The 17,938-nt window shown below is 51.9% G+C and overlaps 7 protein-coding genes across 7 annotated transcripts; 4 read left to right on the top strand and 3 right to left on the bottom strand.

Annotated features, from left to right (window-relative positions):
* Positions 1-421: 421 nt before the first annotated feature.
* On the top strand, positions 422-2,738 carry BDQ94DRAFT_117742 (dihydroorotate dehydrogenase 2). The gene is made up of 3 exons (XM_026763706.1): positions 422-528; positions 694-1,213; positions 1,272-2,738. The coding sequence occupies exons 2-3, from the start codon at positions 746-748 to the stop codon at positions 2,379-2,381; spliced, it is 1,578 nt and encodes a 525-aa protein (XP_026620349.1). The 5' UTR covers positions 422-528; positions 694-745; the 3' UTR covers positions 2,382-2,738.
* Positions 2,739-3,526: 788 nt separating this feature from the next.
* Positions 3,527-4,849, bottom strand: BDQ94DRAFT_117754 (triose-phosphate isomerase). Its single transcript, XM_026763707.1, has 2 exons — positions 4,720-4,849; positions 3,527-4,654 (listed from the first exon to the last, which is right to left on the bottom strand). Exon 2 carries the CDS (start codon positions 4,538-4,540, stop codon positions 3,692-3,694), a length of 849 nt encoding a protein of 282 aa, XP_026620348.1. The 5' UTR covers positions 4,541-4,654; positions 4,720-4,849; the 3' UTR covers positions 3,527-3,691.
* Positions 4,850-7,282: 2,433 nt separating this feature from the next.
* BDQ94DRAFT_154116 (RpiB/LacA/LacB family sugar-phosphate isomerase) lies at positions 7,283-8,264 on the top strand. The gene has a single exon (XM_026768260.1). The coding sequence runs from the start codon at positions 7,383-7,385 to the stop codon at positions 7,869-7,871; it is 489 nt and encodes a 162-aa protein (XP_026620347.1). The 5' UTR covers positions 7,283-7,382; the 3' UTR covers positions 7,872-8,264.
* A 21-nt stretch (positions 8,265-8,285) lies between these two features.
* BDQ94DRAFT_154113 (putative U-box domain protein) lies at positions 8,286-10,099 on the top strand. The gene is made up of 3 exons (XM_026768259.1): positions 8,286-9,028; positions 9,117-9,654; positions 9,711-10,099. Exons 1-3 carry the CDS (start codon positions 8,946-8,948, stop codon positions 9,942-9,944), a joined length of 855 nt encoding a protein of 284 aa, XP_026620346.1. The 5' UTR covers positions 8,286-8,945; the 3' UTR covers positions 9,945-10,099.
* Positions 10,100-10,267: 168 nt separating this feature from the next.
* Positions 10,268-12,069, bottom strand: BDQ94DRAFT_184981 (Mur ligase; the record flags this gene model as incomplete). Its single annotated transcript, XM_026774770.1, has 5 exons — positions 10,268-10,590; positions 10,667-10,827; positions 10,890-11,797; positions 11,843-12,001; positions 12,052-12,069. The coding sequence occupies 5 exons, from the start codon at positions 12,067-12,069 to the stop codon at positions 10,364-10,366; spliced, it is 1,473 nt and encodes a 490-aa protein (XP_026620345.1). The 3' UTR covers positions 10,268-10,363.
* Positions 12,070-12,849: 780 nt separating this feature from the next.
* On the top strand, positions 12,850-13,740 carry BDQ94DRAFT_154112 (acyl CoA binding protein-domain-containing protein). The gene is made up of 3 exons (XM_026768258.1): positions 12,850-13,192; positions 13,300-13,365; positions 13,470-13,740. The coding sequence occupies exons 1-3, from the start codon at positions 12,941-12,943 to the stop codon at positions 13,584-13,586; spliced, it is 435 nt and encodes a 144-aa protein (XP_026620344.1). The 5' UTR covers positions 12,850-12,940; the 3' UTR covers positions 13,587-13,740.
* Positions 13,741-13,756: 16 nt separating this feature from the next.
* On the bottom strand, positions 13,757-17,821 carry alg10 (dolichyl-P-Glc:Glc(2)Man(9)GlcNAc(2)-PP-dolichol alpha-1,2- glucosyltransferase; the record flags this gene model as incomplete). Its single annotated transcript, XM_026774769.1, has 7 exons — positions 13,757-14,500; positions 14,564-14,948; positions 15,004-15,116; positions 15,205-15,856; positions 15,913-16,831; positions 16,880-17,017; positions 17,065-17,821. The coding sequence occupies 7 exons, from the start codon at positions 17,819-17,821 to the stop codon at positions 13,775-13,777; spliced, it is 3,690 nt and encodes a 1,229-aa protein (XP_026620343.1). The 3' UTR covers positions 13,757-13,774.
* Between the last annotated feature and the right edge of the window lie 117 nt (positions 17,822-17,938).

Below are 17,938 nucleotides of genomic sequence, written 5' to 3'. Positions count from 1 at the left end.
TACCCTTTCATTTGTCATTATGCTAATGTTCCTTGGACTTGTTCACATTGCATGGCCGTCTCCGAATGGGGTCTGCGCTGCCAGTCGCATTGATGGGCTGGTTGGCAGGTATTGGAGTCGAGGCAGCAAAAGGCGTTGTGTGGCATGATCATCTGGAGTTACGTAGCGAAGTTTGGTTCTTTTTCATTGTTGCGGCCGTGCAAATGCACAGAAACAGGCTGCTCCGGCGATTGATGTACATCCCGTAAATACTAGTCAACAATTTATGATCCTGCACGAGAACATGCTCTGTTTGTCTGTCTGCCTTAGGTTCTATGCTACACCGCTCGGTCAGCTGGTTCTGCCGGCTAAACACTTGACCGCCTCGGGACGTTGACGCAAAAGAACCGGATATCCAAGACGCTCGCAGCAACGTCCATCCCCTCCGGCAGCTTTGTCTTTGCTCGACTTGGCGGCGTAATTGCAGCATCTTTGGCTGCTAGTTCGCTAGTTCGGTGGATCTGACTTGCAATTGATTGACATTGAATGGTGAGTCGCTGGCATGATCGGTTGAATCGGCTGTTCTTCGGCATAGCAATTATAGCAAGACATAGTCTTGAGAAGCACATGCTAGTGCTTCTCCAAGGCCCAATTGCGATTACCTACCCATTCACTATACATTCATTTGAGCATGCAGAACTAACAATTATGTAGGCCAATTGCCCTACCCTTCACAATCGACATCACTAGACTCCACTCCTCCACAATGGCTACCAACGCAGTGGCTCTCGCCTGGAGATCCGCAGGCCGCAGAGCACCTGCCCTTCCCTCTCTCCGCGCTACTCAGCGGCCCTCAATCCTCCACCGGGAGTCTCTCCTCCGTCAAGTCCGCTATTCCTCGGACGCAGCATCCCAGACCAAAGAAGCGGCCAAGGAGACCACCGCACAGTTCACGGAAACCGTGAAAGAAGCCCCCAAGAAGACCGGCCGCAAGCTCAAGCGCACCGTCTGGGGCACCTCTCTTGCCCTGACTCTCCTCGCCGGCTACATCTACGGAACGGACACCCGCGCCAGCGTGCACCGGTACGGCGTCGTCCCTCTCGTCAGACTGCTCTTCCCCGACGCCGAAGATGCGCACCACTTCGGCGTGGACATCCTGAAGACACTCTACAAGTACGGTCTGAACCCGCGCGAGCGTGGTGATCCCGATAGCGATGGCGCTCTCCTCACTGAGGTACTTCCCCTCCCTAATCCCCCCCTCCCACCTTACCCCCATACTCACACTCATCCAGGTCTTCGGCTACACCCTCTCCAACCCGATCGGCATCTCCGGCGGCCTGGACAAGCACGCCGACATCCCAGACCCGTTGTTCGAATTAGGCCCTGCCATCGTCGAAGTCGGCGGTACAACCCCCCTCCCCCAAGAAGGCAACCCCCGCCCGCGCGTCTTCCGCCTCCCGTCCCAAAAAGCCATGATCAACCGCTACGGCCTTAACTCCAAGGGCGCCGACCACATGGCCGCGGTCCTGGAACAGCGCGTGCGCGACTACGCCTACGCCCACGCCTTCGGCGAGCACGAGCTGGCCGAGCAGCGCGTGCTGAACGGTGAAGCCGGCGTGCCCCCGGGTAGTCTCCGCGAAGGCAAGCTCTTGGCCGTGCAAGTGGCCAAGAACAAGCTCACGCCCGACAACGACATCGAAGCCATCAAGCGTGACTACGTCTACTGCGTCGACCGCCTGGCCAAATACGCCGACATCCTGGTCGTCAACGTCTCCAGCCCTAACACCCCTGGTCTCCGCGACCTGCAAGCTACCGCGCCTCTCACGGCCATTCTGAAGGCCGTTGTCGGCGCAGCTAAGAGCATCGACCGGAAAACCAAGCCCTTCGTTATGGTTAAGGTCAGTCCCGACGAGGACGCAGACGAACAAGTCTCCGGTATCTGCGACGCCGTGTGGGGGTCTGGCGTTGATGGTGTGATCGTGGGTAACACGACGAATCGTCGTCCGGAGCCGCTTCCTAAGGGATTCACTCTGCCCAGTAAGGAGCAGGATGTTCTGAAGGAGACGGGTGGATACTCTGGTCCGCAGTTGTTTGATCGTACGGTGGCGCTGGTTGCGAGGTATAGGAGTTTGTTGGATGCTAGTGCTCCTGCTGCTGCTGTGCCTAAGGCTCTCGAGGCGGCGGAGCCGGATGTCGAGAATGTTCCTCCCACTGTGAGTGAGGCTGTGGAGGGATTGCCTGCCAGGAAGGTTATCTTCGCTTCTGGGGGTGTGACGAATGGTGCGCAGGCGAAGAAGGTCCTTGATGCGGGAGCTTCGGTTGCGATGATGTATACAGCTATTACGTATGGGGGGCTGGGGACGGTGACGAGGGTGAAGGAGGAGATGAAGGAGAAGCAGTAGAGAAGACGGTATTGTGAACTGAGGTAAGTTTACTGCCAGTGGCTAGATATGTGATTTTAAAAGGAGCGACCGGGTTTATTGGGGTGGGTGGATGGTAGTTTAGTAGGTAGGCGTAGATTAGGGGATGTGATATTGTATATAGAAGAACTAAATAAGATTATTCTCAACCGTTCATTTGCTTTTAACGCTGGTTACAGTAGCTTTCTGGGAGTATGTTTAATTTCGAATGATCACAGCAGGGTATCGAAATATACTGTAACTTGGCATAGTTGATAGATGCTAGCTGAAGGCAAGTAGAATGGTTTGCTGTAGCTGCTCCTATTAGTCCGTCAACGCTGCAAGTCAGTAGAAGTAGGGAATGTCCTCGAGACGAACGAAAGCTTCAGCTGTCAATAAGGATTAGTCACTATAGTTAGTTATTGTTCCATGAGCAGATATCTAGTTGCTGCTGCCAGCAACCAAGCTAGGTAGCTCTGCAGCGTATGACGTGAACGAGCGTATGCCTTGATAAGCTGGCAGCCGTTAATTGCCTCTAGCCTATGGCACATCAATGCCACATCAGCAACCTCTTCATGCTCATGCAGTAGCTATCAACAGCACACCAAACCCCTGACCCCTAAACCCTCACCGAAAATAACCCACCTTCAGCCCCATTCAAGGATCTAGAACCAAATCCCGGGCGTTGCTTGCAAATCCAAGCTTCAGGAATAAAATTAGATTTGAACTACTGCCCGGGTTGGCATTAAGCGATCAGATAAAGTGGGCCCCCATCGGGTCAGGTGGCCGGCAATGTCACACGTGCAGCGGAGTGGAGGGGACGACAAGCTGGTCATGCAGCCCGCCGAAATTTTCTTCAACCTCACGCGGACTCGAGCGGGCAGGATTCCATCAGGGCCCAGATCGCTGGGAGCGGGGATCCTGCAAGCTTCGAGAAGGTCTTCACCGACTCGGTTGTGATCCACATTCATCCATGAATCCATCCCACTCGGGAGGGTTATGGGTCAAGTCGGCATTGCCTGTTTCATTCCTCCCTGGAAGGGAACGGAGGCTTAATCGATGGATACTGCTCGGGGTTGCCTGAACAGGATACCCGATGGTGGTGGATATCATCACACAAAGGTCTTGAAAAGGGGCTGCTAGCAGTCTAAAATTTTCTGTTCTCCCGCGTGATGCCCAATATCCCCCACATCTAGCAGTAGTAGACACTAGTAGTGTGTGGTTCATGATGTACTATGTTTGTTTTTGTGTTTTGGTATCGTCCGAGAGCGTAAACCCGAGACTTGCATCTGCCGGAGCAGCAGACCCGATGATCAAGCCAACGTCTCCTCAACCTCCCTGACCACCTTGCGGACCCCCTCGACTTCGTGGGCGAATCGGCCCAGGAACATGCCGTCGACGGCCTTCCCCAGACCGCCCGGGCCCCACAGCCCCGGTCCGGCACTTCCCCCGTACAAGATCCGGACGTCCCCCGCGCGGGTGCCAATCATCGCCTTGATGCCATCGACCACCGCCGATATGTGGTCTACACCCGCCGGGGCGGGCTTCCCAATTGCCCACACCGGTTCGTAGGCAAAGATGACTGGCGCGTCCGCCGGGATGGCCTGGAGGACGGCCCGGATCTGGACCTCACATTCGCTGACGGCCTGCCCGATGGCCTGCGAGGCTACGGGGCCAGGCGCGGTGACCTCTCCGATGCAGACCAGCGGAACCATACCTTGTGCGCATGCAGCGGCAGCTTTGCGGCCAGTCTGATCATCTGTCTCGCCAAAGATGGCGCGGCGTTCTGCGTGACCAAGTTCGACAATGGACACCCCCATCGAGCGGAGCGCCAGCGGCGAGACTTCTCCGGTATAGGCGCCCAGTGGCTCCCAGAAGCAATCCTGAGCCCCAAGCAGGAATGGAGCTGGCAGTGAAGGAGCATCATCCTTTGGTAAAGTGGATTCCCACGCCTTAATAATCTCCGCACAGGGGTAGACGGTCAGGAAGTCGGGGATAAGGGCCAGCAACAGCTTGGAACGGTTCTCCGGGCGGACAATATCATTCTTGGGGTCGAGCAAAGCACGGCAGTAGTCGAGCGTACGGGTAGGTGTAAAGTACATCTTCAGCGAGATGATGAGCAGGTTCTTTGGGAGAACCGGGTAGGCTTGCTGGGACGCCATGATGGGTGACTTGAGACACCGGTGTAATGATGCGATGGGACCGGTGAATGATGGTCTTCGAGAGTGATTTCCGTAGCAATCAGAGAACGATCAACTGGTCTCCACTGGTATAGACTGGCCAACGAGATTAGTTGTCTGAAATCTGAGACTGCTAAACTCCACTATGCTGGTGAGAGCACCCACTCGAGCGTAAGAGTAGTGTGTTGATAGGGAAGGATATTGTGTGATGGTTGCTGGGTCGGGGATTCGATCGAAAGTGTTAGAATCGAGGGAGGCTGGATTAGCGTAACGGAAATAGCGCAGTACTAGGAGACAACACAGGGTAAAGAGGGGCAGTGCCAATCAGTCGAGCACGGAAGTAGTAGCCATGCTGTGCCGCGGACCATTTCATTGGGGCCTAATTTAGCATGCAACCGGTTCTCCCTTCACAGTTTAGTGTTGGGAGGGAAAGAGGAGACACGATGGATCGGCCCACGCGAGGTGCATCTCCATCCGCTGATGTCAGAGCAGCGATGAAAAACCTGGGGAATGGCGGGTGGTTTAGTGTGGTAATTTAAGAGGGTCGCAGTTTTACTGCCTCGATACTCTATCAGATGGAGTCGGGAATGGATTTGGATAACTAGGGGAGCGAAGAAGTACGAGAGGTGCAAGCCACTCTACACATAGGAGAGAGGCTTGAATGAGGAGGTGTGGGAATGCGAGTCGGGAGAGGAACCAAAACACACGCAAGAATCAGACTCTCGGCTTGCAGAGAAAGGAGACGCAGAGCCTGCCTGATTGAGGCATAGAGTGGAAAGATACAGAATTGACCGGAAATGAAGTTGTCGCCAAAGACAGGTTCCGACTGGTCCGCTTGGACCTCGTCGGTTTCCGTGATACAGTAAGTTACCCGGGGAGTTCTGGATCCCCTGGAAACGGTATGACTTGTCACTTTCCATCGATCGGACGTCAGCGGGCCACCAATAATAGCAAGAGTCCTATCAGAGGCCAGTAAAATACTAGTTTGGTGGGGATGGAGGGAAGAGGTGGGGCGTGCAGTTGTAACCTCGTTTGGACTTCCGAGAGCCCAGCCTGGACTGTTTGGGGTATCTTGCAAAAAACAACATTACTCGAGCTATGTATGTTCTGTATCAATCATTGAGACAAAGCATAATTAGGAACTTGTTGTGGTGTGTGGATGGTGAGAGCACAAGGCACAGCAACAACCAAAAATTGGTGTATCTCAAGTTTGGACATTGAACGCGTCAAATGGCGTAGACTGAACTGCCACCATTTGAGATTCACCCAGCCTAGTTGCACTTACAAAGTACTTCCTTTGTAGGAGTTAGTCCTAAATCCTTTCCGTGAACTGACTGGTTCCGACTATCTGTAACAGGCTAACAACCATGCGCTTTGATACGGACGGGATCCTCCACTTTCTGCTCGCTGCCTGCCGTGGGCCGTCGACCCCAGAATAATCCTACGATAATAATAACAGCATAGTATACTATACTGGATGGTAGAAAGGCTGAGGTTGAGCCTCCTACATGTATGCCACATGAGCAATTCTCAGACCAGCTGAGCTTCCCATGGCTTGTTATGCCAGCAACAAGGGGACTATACACGCTGTTGCTGTTGCTGAGAGTTCGGTATCCAATCTTCAATCGTCAATGATAGTCTACTGCCAATCCCATGTCTATCATGGGATTAATTGCAACTCACTGCGAGCTAACGTCCCTCGGAACTAATACGACACCGATGCTATCCCGGATGAGCCCACACACCATTCCCGCGCCCCCTCTTCCTCATTTCGGTATACTTCTATGTATTGGGCAATTGCCCAGGGAAAGCTGAATCTGCGCCAAAGAATGCCTGTATACGCTTCCTGAATAGGCCAAGTAAGCCGATAATAGTGCGCGGGCATGCAGTCCCCCTCTCCCCCAACCCGGTTAGCTTGGCCGCGGACCTGACCCGTTACCAAACATCCAAGACATCCAACAAGGGGGAAGGATGGAGGAGAATCCCGGGGCAATCTGAGGTCGGTCCCGAATGGCAATGCAACAGAACCGAATGGGAAGAATTAGGAGGAGACCAGATGGCGGGCTGACATCATCGGCTGTTGCGGGATGGAACTATTCCCGGTGAATTTCACCGTAGAGATAAAGTCGGAAGAGAGAAAATATCACAGTAACAAGCAAATGGTATATGATAGTCCGTAGCGTAGACAGTCATACTACTTTGTACTATGCTGTCACTGGCTCAAAACACTCCTAATCTGTCCGAAAGGGTTCGCCAATCCGGTCTCAACGCCATTGGTTCCGCTTGCAGGCAGTCGCAGCAAAACAACCTTTGAGAAGTGCAAGAATGCATGACGCCATGAGTGGAGCTGGCAGAACCAAACATGGCCCGGCCCAAAACCGGCTTCTCTGGATCGCCTCTAGCTGTGGGGAGTGCGAAACTAGTGTCTATCGCTGCTGTCGCGCATGAAGCACGAAAAAAAAGCATGAGGGATAATCAGCATTGGTTCGTAACGGCCATTGGGACATGCGTGTCGCCAAACCGAATTGGCGTCAACCACCGAACTTTGGGTCCAGGAGGCACGGCACGGCCTTTTCTCCCCCACTGCATCGGACCTTTCGATCGGAAAAGTACTTTGAAGGGAGGGGGACAATAGGAGGGGAAGACAGAGAGCTGGAGAGCTGAAGAAATAGGTATAAAAAGGTCCATGTCTTCCATCTTCAACCCTCTCTTTCATCACTATTCCATCATCATTATTATTCTTATCTACTTCAAGTCACATTCACTCTCCACTTAACTTCCAAGACTTTCTTGAATTCCTTTACTTCCCTCCACACTTTCCACCATGTCTGCCGATCCGAAGCCCCTCCGCATCGTCGTGGCCTGCGATGAGGCCGGCCAGCCCTACAAGGAGACCCTGAAGGCTGCTCTCGAGAAGAACCCTCTGGTTGAGTCCATCCAAGACGTGGGCGTCAACTCTACCTCCGACAAGACCGCGTACCCTCACCCCGCTGTCGCTGGTGCCAAACTCATCAAGGAGGGCAAGGCAGACCGTGGTCTCTTCATCTGCGGTACTGGTCTTGGTGTCGCCATCTCCGCCAACAAGGTGCCCGGCATCCGCGCTGTGACGGCACACGACTCCTTCTCCGTCGAGCGCTCCATCCTCAGCAACGACGCCCAGGTGCTTTGCTTTGGCCAGCGCGTCATCGGCATTGAGCTTGCGAAGAAGCTCGCCAACGAGTGGGTGACCTACCGCTTCGACCCCAAGAGTGCCTCCGCCGCCAAGGTGCAAGCCATCTCCGACTACGAGAAGGAACTCGCTGGTACGGCTTAAGTGGGACTGTCAGTCAGTCAGTCAGTCAACCCCAGTCAATCCAGTACTACGATGTTCCTTGTCTGTGCGGCATGACATGAACACCAGCCACAACCGAAGTGGCAGCGGCAGCGCCATAATCTCCGGCGTGTTACTATAACTATAGCTTCCCTTTCACCTCTTACTTTCGAGCGAAGCGATCTGGTACGGCTGGATCCGGGCCTTTCCCTTCTAATATCCGACGAGTCAATGATACCACGAGTTGTACGGAATGATATGGCCGGCCATTCTTTCATTAGAGCAGTAGGTAGAAAATGTACTATATTGCTCCATATGCCTTCTATTTCGTAGACGATCGTTTATACCATCAAGATCCATTGTAATCAACCACCTAACTCTCTACCACAAATACAGTATGGCAATCGCTAAGTAACTCTCACCTCAACATTTCCCGTCCACTCATAACTGCTGACTCATCTGGATTCTGCGGGGATCGATCACCTTCGATTGATCAAACCACATCTTTTCCACTGCACAGGAACAGGCATAAAATCGAACATCAATTGATGAAGATGGACAATCCAACGTGCCGTCCCGACACCAGGGCTGTGTGGATCACGACTGAAAGCTCACCCGAGCTCATCAATTCCATTCCTGAGCTGACCTCCAAGGGTCTCAGGTCCCAAGAGGGGTAGCTGAATAGTACTTATCTGGATACTTATACTCATGAATCGGCCAGAACTCCCATGACCGTGCAGCATCATTCCTCCATTGCTTCTATCATCAATCATCCCATCGAGTTGAAACTCACTCCACATCCACTATCCGCTAAACAGAACGGATAGAATCTCTAGCACATCCAGTCACCATCTACTTCACTCACAACAGTGGAGATCACCGCGCAGCCCCACACATCCGACATCCGAGGCGTTGTTTCTTCGTTTGTTCCTTCGTTTGTTCTTTCCAGCTGACAAAACATCGTCACGGAAACAAAAAGGGGATATTCCCGTCGTCGTTTACAGCACAAACCAGTGTGCGCACAACACACCGGCGCGCACCACATAGCACCTAACACCACTGCACAACACAGCAAACATGGCTCTCGAACTAAAAGAAAAGGGCAACCAGCTCTTCAAAGAAGGCGATTACAATGGCGCCGAGGAGATGTATTCACAAGCGTGAGCATATATCCCACTACCCCGCTAACACCCAAACCTCCACTAAATACCAAGCGTATACTAACCACTGAATATCTACAACAAACAGAATCCTCAAGAACCCTAAAGAACCCACCTTCTTCTCCAACCGTGCCCTCACCCGCATCCGTCTCGAAAACTGGGCCGGAGTTGAGCACGACGCCCGCGCCGCCATCGATCTGTACGGCGCCAAATCTCCTACTAGTTTGAAATCCTCCTGGTATCTGGCACAAGCGCTGTTGGGCTTGCAACGACCTCAGGAAGCGTACGATGTAGCCATTGAAGGGTATAAGGCGAGTCTGGCGGCGAAGAACATCCAGACGGAGAATTTGTCGCGGACGGTGCTGCGCGCTAAGCAGGCAATTTGGGCGGCCAAGGAGACGGCGCGGATAAGGGAGTTGGATGAGACGTTAGCGAGTGTGGAGGGGCTGATTGAGGCGGAGATGGAGAGGGGGTTGACGGAGTTGAAGGGGCGGCTGGAGAAGGGCGAGATTGGGGAGATTGGGTTTAGGGAGGATGAGAGGGAGATTAGAGAGGATGCTGAGCGGAAGGTGCAGAGGGTGAGGGAGGCGTTTGCGATTGCGTCGGAGGGGAAGGTGGTTGAGAGAGTAAGTTCTTCCTTTTCGGTGAGTTACTAGTGAGTTGTGCTGATAATATGGTATAGGTTGTGCCTGATTATCTGGTGGATGGAATTACGTTTGAGATTATGCATGACCCTGTTATCACTCCATCCGGGACCAGCTTTGACCGGGTTGGCATCACCAAGTACGTGGAGCAGGCCAAGGTTGACCCCATCACACGAGTGCCGATGACGGTGAACGATCTTCGGCCGAATTATGCGTTGAAGGCGGCGTGCGAGGAGTTCCTGGACAAGAATGGCTGGGCAGTGGATTGGTGATTAATTGCACAATTAGTATGATTAGCATGGCGTTGGTAGTAGACTACTTGATACCATTAACAGGACATATGCTTGTATACTACATTCAGAGTAATACAATGTATACTAGTTACACTTTACATTTCATATGAGAGAAAATATATTATTAAAGTGCCTAGGTATGCTAGTAGCCTTGCTATGTAGATTTTTGTTATATCCATATTGACCGTCAGTCTTTGTCTATTCCAAACCCAACATACCATGTTAATGTCGGACAGACGGTATGTCTTACTTGTCCTTATTCCGCATTTCCGTGGACCCAATTATTTAACTGGTATTCCATGTATTACTTTCCTAGTAATAATCAAAACAATTAAATCCTTCATGTTATCAATCCACATCTTCAATTACTTTAACATTGACACTAAGAAGTAAACACCTCACGAACGCAATATATTTAGCGCCCCGCCAACCAAGTAAAAGCACCCCGTTATCAAGACCTGAGATACATTATCCTGCTGCGCATTTATGCTTCTTGCTGTCTCGATCGCTTCTTCGATGGTCTCTTTCGTCGAGATTGAACTCATGCTTTGGGGGTAAAGCTCTTTCCATTTCTCGGCGAATAAAGGTAACACGCTAAGATCTAGAAGGGAGGTGGGGAGTATATCTATTTAATTATCTCAGAGTTATTAGTTAGTACGAGTCAGGGTACTGGAGGTTCATGCAGGAATAGTGTTCCTGACCTTTATCCATCTTTGTAAGTTCATCTTCTCGTTCAATGTAAGTAGTGAAAATCACATGGTCCGGCAGTGCATCTCGCTCAGCGAGAGACTCTGCTAAGCATTCGAGAAGGGCTAGGCCGTCTCGGTCTTTAGAGAAGTGGCTGAATATTAGGATTCGGTACCTGTGATTTACTAAGGTTAGTTGATTGAGTACATTATAGGTAGGGGGCCATACCATACTCACTTTTGCAACCCGGAACTCTTGATAAGATCTGAATACCACTCTGCGGCTTTCTTAAGACTAAGCGTGTTATGTGCGCCGTCCACGAACCACTGCGATTGTCCGTCCGGGTCCTCGATAATCTCGAATCTTCCGGGCAGAAAGATATCTCTCACTGCGGTGGATATGTCCTCTGACTCGAGTACATGGCCAGGTGCCTTGGCTTCCAGGAATGTCTTGGCTAGCTCGAGGGCTAGGGAGCAGTTTAGTCGCTGGACCGGAATACTCAGCACCCTACTGTTAGTGGGGAGGTTGGGATTCAGCGGGACGATGGTCAATGATGTATTCTTCTCCGCAGCACGAGCGTGCAGGACCTCTGCGGGCCTATCTTCCTGCGGAACAGATAATGCAGGTGCACTGGGTTTGAAGATCCCTGATTTATGCCAGGCAATGGATTCGACCGTAGGGCCGAGCTGTGTAACGTGGTCCAGCCCTAAGGAAGTGATGCTGGTGACGACGGGGTTCTGGATCACGTTCGTAGCGTCGAACTCACCACCATGATGGACTTCGAATATTGCGGCGTCAACGTTTTCTCGGATGAAGGTATGGAAAGCGAGCAGGGCGAGGAATTGCAGGTAGCGAGGTGGCTGCTGTTTTGGATCTGTGTTTTGGACTTTGGGATCCATGAGCGTATCCCATACTTCGAAGAAATATTTTGTGAAGAGGTTCTTGGGGACGGGTTTGTTGTTGATTTGGATTCTTTCTCGGATGCATTGTATATGAGGCGATGTGTAGAGTCCGATTTTACTGGGAAAGCCGGTCCTCAGGCCATGTGCATGTAGGATAGAACGGGTAAATTCGCATGTGCTGCCTTTGCCTTTTGTTCCTGTGACGTGGACTATATTTAGACGGGATACATCGGTTTCCTGTATCTAGTAAGTAGACGCAGTTTTCTTTGTAGCAAGTAAAGGGCCTACCGAGTGTCCGAGGCTCTGTAGCCACTCGCTCATTCCATGCAGACTCGGGATACCTCGCACAGTGCTGGTGAAGTTTGCTGGGAGTACCTCTGTTTGTATAGAAGGACTCATCCTTGGTCGGCCACGACGCCTACGCGTTTCCAGGAGTCTGATGGCATCCTGCTGCGGTTGTCAGAGGCAGTAAATGATATGGATGGTGGACAGCGTACCTCGTAAGTGCGAGTCATTTGGTTCCTTGATTCCACAGTAAACTCTGCGATACACTCTTCTCAGACTTCAAGAGATACTTGATACTTCTCGACTATTTTGAGCGTGTTTCCGGGTTCGTTGGTTCAATGACGCATCCATAAAGTTGCTCGCGAACGTTCAGGGTGACGTTGCATCCAGACAAAGCGAGCCCGTCGATGTATTTATTAAGGGCTTTGGTCATGATAAAGGAGCTTTGTCCGGGACTTTCCAGGGTCAACTATTCAACAATGAGGACAATTCCGAACATTCAATAAAGGATCTCTTACCTAGCCCGCAGAGCAGTTGGCGTAGATGATCCATCGCTCGTGGTAATCCTGCTGGGGTACATAGAGAAGCATTTTTTAAGCATGAAGACGAGCGCAAGAAAGAAGAGACATATATTGTAGAGAACTGCAGACTCTGCTATAAATTAGCACAAGGTCTGATGACAACCAGAAAGACATTCAGACTAAGCTATGCAGCTGTTTTGCACCAAAGTGGCAGTCCATAACATAGTATCCAGAAACCCACTCAACGGTTGAGCCAACAACCCTCCATTTCAGTAACCACCAGAACAAAATCAACAAATCAGACAATATCCAACTAGACAAAATCCCATACTATTGCAGTGATCAGCAAATAGTCAATTAGTACTCAGTAGTATGTATAAGTTAGCAGTCACCTGAGAAGTATCCATAAACCCAACCAATAACCAACCGTGCAAACTCCCCCACCAAATCAACAAATCCCCCCCACCTTCACCTTGTCTTTCCCAACTCACTACTTATTCTTCCCCTCTTCCTCCTCATCCCACCTACAACCGCAACTCCCACCTTCTAAACCACCCATCAAAGAAACCCAACAGCCAAAATGTCCGTCCCCAACTTCACCACCGCCCTCTCCGCCTCCATCAACAAGGAGAAGTTCACCCCCGAGGTCCAGGCCGCCGCTGCCAAGGTCGACATCTCCGCCTTCTCCGCCGCCATCGAGGCCGTCCTTGCTGGCGAGGAGACCGCCACCGTCGAGGGCGAGCAGGCTGCTGCCCTGAAGTCTGCATTTGAGTTCGCTGTTGAACTTGTGAAGATGCTGAACAAGGAGCCTGGTGTGGATGACAAGTTGAACGTATGATCGGCCCCTCTTTTCTCCCTCGGTTGCTCCGTTCCTTTTGGAGGGGGAGAATGTGACGATTTACGCTGAAGGTATATGCTAATATGTGTGTCTGTGTGTAGCTCTACAAGTATTTCAAGCGCTCGAGGAACGAGACTCCTGCTCAGCCTGGCATGTTTGCTATGGAGGTATGTTTCCTTTTATCCATCTTAGATGTTTATATGTCCTTTTCTCCAGATGCAACGATCTGCAACGAGAGTGGAGGGCTAACATGTTTGCTTTGATGATATAGGCCAAGTACAAGTACAACGCATGGAAGGAAATCCAGCACATCAGCGAGGGCAGGGCCCAGGCCGAGTACATCAAGCAGGTTGACACTCTGATTGGAAAGATTGGAACGAGGGAGTAGATTATAAACCTACAAGGTCATAAATGAGGAGATATCATGTGGTGGATTCATTGTCTATTAGCAGGACGAGATGAGTTATGAGCTACTTACTACTCAACTAACTACTTAGCTATTGAGCTGCTTGCATAGTCATTATTGATTCTTTTGATATTGATATGTGTATGGGTGGTAAGAGATCAGAATATAGGCTATCCCTCCCACGTCTGCCCCAGCCAGTCCGGCTCGCTATGACTAGCCGTCGCACACCAGGGTATATCCGTCTCGCTGTACCTCGTCAACGGCAGGTCGTAGGGCATTCGAAAGCCAACCGTAGTCGTAGTAGGAATTTCCTTTTCATCTGCATTTGCATTTGCATCTGCAGCCGCAACCGCATCTGCATCAGGCATATCCCTCCGAAAGCAAGGCATCATCACACTCCTCCCCTCAGCACCAGCACCGGCAATCAACTCCGGCCAAACCACAACCCCTATCTCCCAACTACATATCCTCACCTCCCCGTTAGCATTCACCGCTGCTCCCCACGCCTGCGTCGACAAATTCGCCGATGTCACCATCGCCCAATCAATCCGGTCCATCTCCGATGACGAGTACCGCATATATGTCTTGATGTGCGGTGCCGCACGGCGACGACCTGCTTCTCGTTTCATTTTCACCTCGTCCTCAGCAACATCTCCAGCCCAGTGACACAGATACGGCCTCATGTACTGCAGCTGTTTCTGTTGCGCGGCGCTCTGTAGCTTCATGTGGATGGAGCCGCCGGAGCCGTAGCCGTTCAGGGAGCGGCGGATTTCATCAGGGGTGGGGAAAATGATCGAGAATCTTGGTTTGTGGTTGTTTGATGACGGGGAAAGGGACGCGAAGAAGACGTCCTTGAGCCATTTGTCAGTTTGGCCGAGAGAGGCGACGGAGGATATCTATACTTCGTTAGTGAATATTCCACAGGCAGTCCCAGTGGCTAATAAGAACAGCCAGCCTACCTGAGTTACAATATGCGGTCTATCCTCTGAAGGAGAAACAGGCACCGACCGCAGGACATCCCTTAGAGCTAACCACCCCCACAGCGTCTTCCGGTTCGAATCAGTCGACTCCCGGATCTTCTGCTTCGAGGGGACACTAGCGATCAATGCTGCGCGGACAGCACTGAAGTCGTGTTTCTCAAGCTGCGCAACAAGCGGACCGGTTTTCCTCTGCCCGTACTCTCGTAGATATGAGAGGAGGTCGCGCTTGAAGCGTGCCCCGGGGGTGGCTATATTTTCACTCCCACTTCCATCGGAACAGAGTGGAAGAAGAGGAGATCGCCAGACGGCCTGGCACATATTTGCCCAGTCGCCTGCTATCATGTTTGCCGTGTGGATGACCACTCTGTGTTCATTGCATTAGCTTTGCTAGATACATTAGTGGTATTATGGATACACACTGAGTCAAATCATCATGTCTCAACAAAATCATCATCTTGGAATGATGGGTCCCGAACGCTTCTGGCATGTAGGCCACTATTGCCTCGACGTTGGGGTGACGTGTACATGCTTCCTATTCATGTCATTAGCATTATTATCACATATTACATATCCCAATACGAGTCAATATGGGAAGAAAAGAATGAAGATAGGGGATATACATCAATCCTCTGCCGGTTCGGCGCATCTCTCTTCCACGAGCCATGCACAACTTTCACCTTGACCAGCCGTCTCACATCCTCATCAAACTGGCTCATCAAAAAGTCCACGTCAAAGAGGTAATTGAACTGCCAGCATTCGCGGATCAATGGATCGCCGAGAATGTCGCGCAGTCGGACAGTGTCGGTGTTGTGACCTGAGGAGGCGGGGAGGTCCCGGATGTGGGTTAGTTGAATGGGAGAGGGTATTATACTCTCCTTGTTTATTTCTCTATCGTTGTTCTTTTTGGTTTTCTGCGTGCTGGGTGATGCTGGATGGGTGGCATTGTGTTGTGGTTGTGGCGGTATTTTTGGTCCCTTGGAGCGGGAGAGCAATGGAGGTGTTATGGAGCGGTGCAGGGATGCTAGGGGGTGGTTGTTACTCTCAATGCTGCTGCTGTTGCTCGCTTGATTGGAGTCATTGTCTGCATTATCTATGTTGGAGGATAACTTGGCCCGTTTGGCAGGCCGGTCTGGTTCTTCCATGTTGCGGTTGAGGTGAGGTGAGAAGGTGGTGAGGGAGATGCGGTGATGGCGGATAGCATACCGGTTACATCTGGATATTGCCAACATCATAGGTAGAAGGTTTGCTTCACAACCACGAAAATATTCAGATCTATATTTAACTATTACTACACTATTATACACTATACAGTCTTACAAGTCTACCACATGAAGCGCTGGACCTTCCCTGGTTCCTGGGGCCATTCAAACCCACAGTACAGGAAGATGTATCCCGTCACCGCATTGATCACCAAGAACCAATACGTCTCCAGGAACAGCGCCATGTTCGTGGCAACCTTCGCGTTGAGCTCTTCAGTCGCATCGCGCGCCCTCTGACGGTGCACGAGGGGCGTCGGCTGCGGGGGCAGATGCAGCCGCCACATCACCCACGGAATGATGAAGTATCGCGGCTCGACAAGCGGCGCCGTGATGAGCGACAGTGCCGTGGCCGCCAACCAGACAAGCACAAAGCTCACCTGCGGCGCGCCCTGGTGCTGCTTCTGCCGGTGCGCAATGTGCTCCTGAATCCTGGCGTACGCCTCAAAAGAGATCGGCTCCGGCTTGGGCGGCTGTGCGGGCTTCTTAGCTGCCTTTCGACGCTCGGCCTTCTTCTGGCTGGGCTCTTTCTGTGGCACTGGCTCAGGCTGAGGGGCTGCTGTCTGCGGGACACGCATCAACTGGGGAGGCGTGGTAGTCGTTGAGAATCCAAAGGCAGAAATGACCATCCACGCGCAGAGGAAGTACACTGCGACAGCAGCATACTTGATAGCCGGGTGAATACGCAGAAGGATGCGGAATACGTAAAAGACATAGTGACGGTTGTCGGCCAGGGTAAAGGGATGGACGATGGTGTTGAAGTGGACCACAGCCAGCATAATGGGAATAACAACAAGAGCCGTCAACAGCTTAGGAAGGCCCTTTTGCTTCTTCGGGAAGCCAAAGTCGATAAACTTGGGCAGAAGCGACTTCGGAAGAACCAGGTTGGCGACCGGCGACAGGAGGAGAGGCCATGAAAAGAAGACGAAGTAGGGCCAGATGTAGAGCATCTGGGGCAGATGCAGCCCAGCAGTATGGTACTCCTTGTGTCCTGCAGTTGTCAGCCTAGCACCTGCAACACAACCCGTAGTAGACCTACCAAGAACGACACCATCATTCCACAGCACGAACCCTCCAAACCCAGCAAGTATAAGCAAGTACGGAAGAGCAGAGGTAATCACCGTGCCGAGGTTGTTCACGGCAACAACCACCAGCGAAACAGACGCTTTGAAGTAGTCTACCTCAGTCAGCAATGCTACAACACACCACAACGACAACACTAACCTCCAATTGAAGCTTCCGACACAAACGGATCATACAGCTCGTTCTTCCACCCTGCCTGAGCAATATCCGCGAGTCCCGACGCCTCGCATCTCTTAGAAGATAACCGCAACCGCCGCACGACCTGCAGCCCACCCAGGAAGATCGCCACCCAGAAGATGTTCGTCTGTCTGAAGACCAGCGCCACCAGCCCCAGCACGACAAACACCAAAGTCTGAAGCGGGGCAAAGCCACCCTGCGACGAGCGTTTCAGGTCCCAGTTGTACGCCTCAATGACCACCAGCAGCGCAAGAATATCGGTATAGTATAGGCCGGAGAAGAAGAACAGTGGCGGGAACAGGCAGATGTTCAGAACGGTATGGCTTAGCCATGCTCCAGAGGGACGCGTGTTGCGTACTTTGCGCAGCCGATCCAACAACGTCTGCAATCGCAACGGCAGAGCCACGGCGGTGGCTGCCACGTTGGTCGCACGCAAAGCTTCCGGGGTAAGCTGCGTGGGGGAACCGCGCAGGAAGAGCGCGATAGCGCACAGCACATAGGACCAAAGATAAAGTCCCGGGGGAGTGGTGATCTTGGGATCCCAATGCGTCCACTTATGAGCCCAGTAGGCCTGAGCCTGGGGGACATGGAAGGCCTCATCCAGATACGGTTCGGGAACGACGGCATTGATCCTCGTCATCCAAAAGGGGATTAACAGCAGAACAAAAGGTATGGTGTAGCGGGCGGCCAATGCCACGCCCGACTTGGGTTGCGCATTCATGTCGGTCAATTCTTAGGCAGGAGGTCAACCATGCTCAACAATTGAAGTGTGTAGAAGAAGAAGAATAGATCAATTAATCTAAAAGACACGAGCGGAAATGCAAGCTTGCAGTGCAAA

Source organism: Aspergillus welwitschiae (genome assembly GCF_003344945.1).
Source record: "Aspergillus welwitschiae strain CBS 139.54b unplaced genomic scaffold BDQ94scaffold_62, whole genome shotgun sequence".
Taxonomy (NCBI): domain Eukaryota; kingdom Fungi; phylum Ascomycota; class Eurotiomycetes; order Eurotiales; family Aspergillaceae; genus Aspergillus; species Aspergillus welwitschiae.
Note: the sequence above shows the minus strand (reverse complement) of the source record. Positions and strands in the feature narration are given on the sequence as shown.

Excerpts from the sequence above, each read along its gene's own strand:
- BDQ94DRAFT_117742 (XM_026763706.1), top strand. The coding sequence starts at position 746 with ATGGCTACCAACGCAGTGGCTCTCGCCTGGAGATCCGCAGGCCGCAGA. Across the intron at positions 1,214-1,271 it reads ATGGCGCTCTCCTCACTGAG|GTCTTCGGCTACACCCTCTC; the intron begins GTACTTCCCCTC and ends ACACTCATCCAG.
- BDQ94DRAFT_117754 (XM_026763707.1), bottom strand. The coding sequence starts at position 4,540 with ATGGCGTCCCAGCAAGCCTACCCGGTTCTCCCAAAGAACCTGCTCATC.
- BDQ94DRAFT_154116 (XM_026768260.1), top strand. The coding sequence starts at position 7,383 with ATGTCTGCCGATCCGAAGCCCCTCCGCATCGTCGTGGCCTGCGATGAG.
- BDQ94DRAFT_154113 (XM_026768259.1), top strand. The coding sequence starts at position 8,946 with ATGGCTCTCGAACTAAAAGAAAAGGGCAACCAGCTCTTCAAAGAAGGC. Across the intron at positions 9,029-9,116 it reads GAGGAGATGTATTCACAAGC|AATCCTCAAGAACCCTAAAG; the intron begins GTGAGCATATAT and ends TACAACAAACAG. Across the intron at positions 9,655-9,710 it reads AGGGGAAGGTGGTTGAGAGA|GTTGTGCCTGATTATCTGGT; the intron begins GTAAGTTCTTCC and ends AATATGGTATAG.
- BDQ94DRAFT_154112 (XM_026768258.1), top strand. The coding sequence starts at position 12,941 with ATGTCCGTCCCCAACTTCACCACCGCCCTCTCCGCCTCCATCAACAAG. Across the intron at positions 13,193-13,299 it reads GTGTGGATGACAAGTTGAAC|CTCTACAAGTATTTCAAGCG; the intron begins GTATGATCGGCC and ends GTCTGTGTGTAG. Across the intron at positions 13,366-13,469 it reads CTGGCATGTTTGCTATGGAG|GCCAAGTACAAGTACAACGC; the intron begins GTATGTTTCCTT and ends TTGATGATATAG.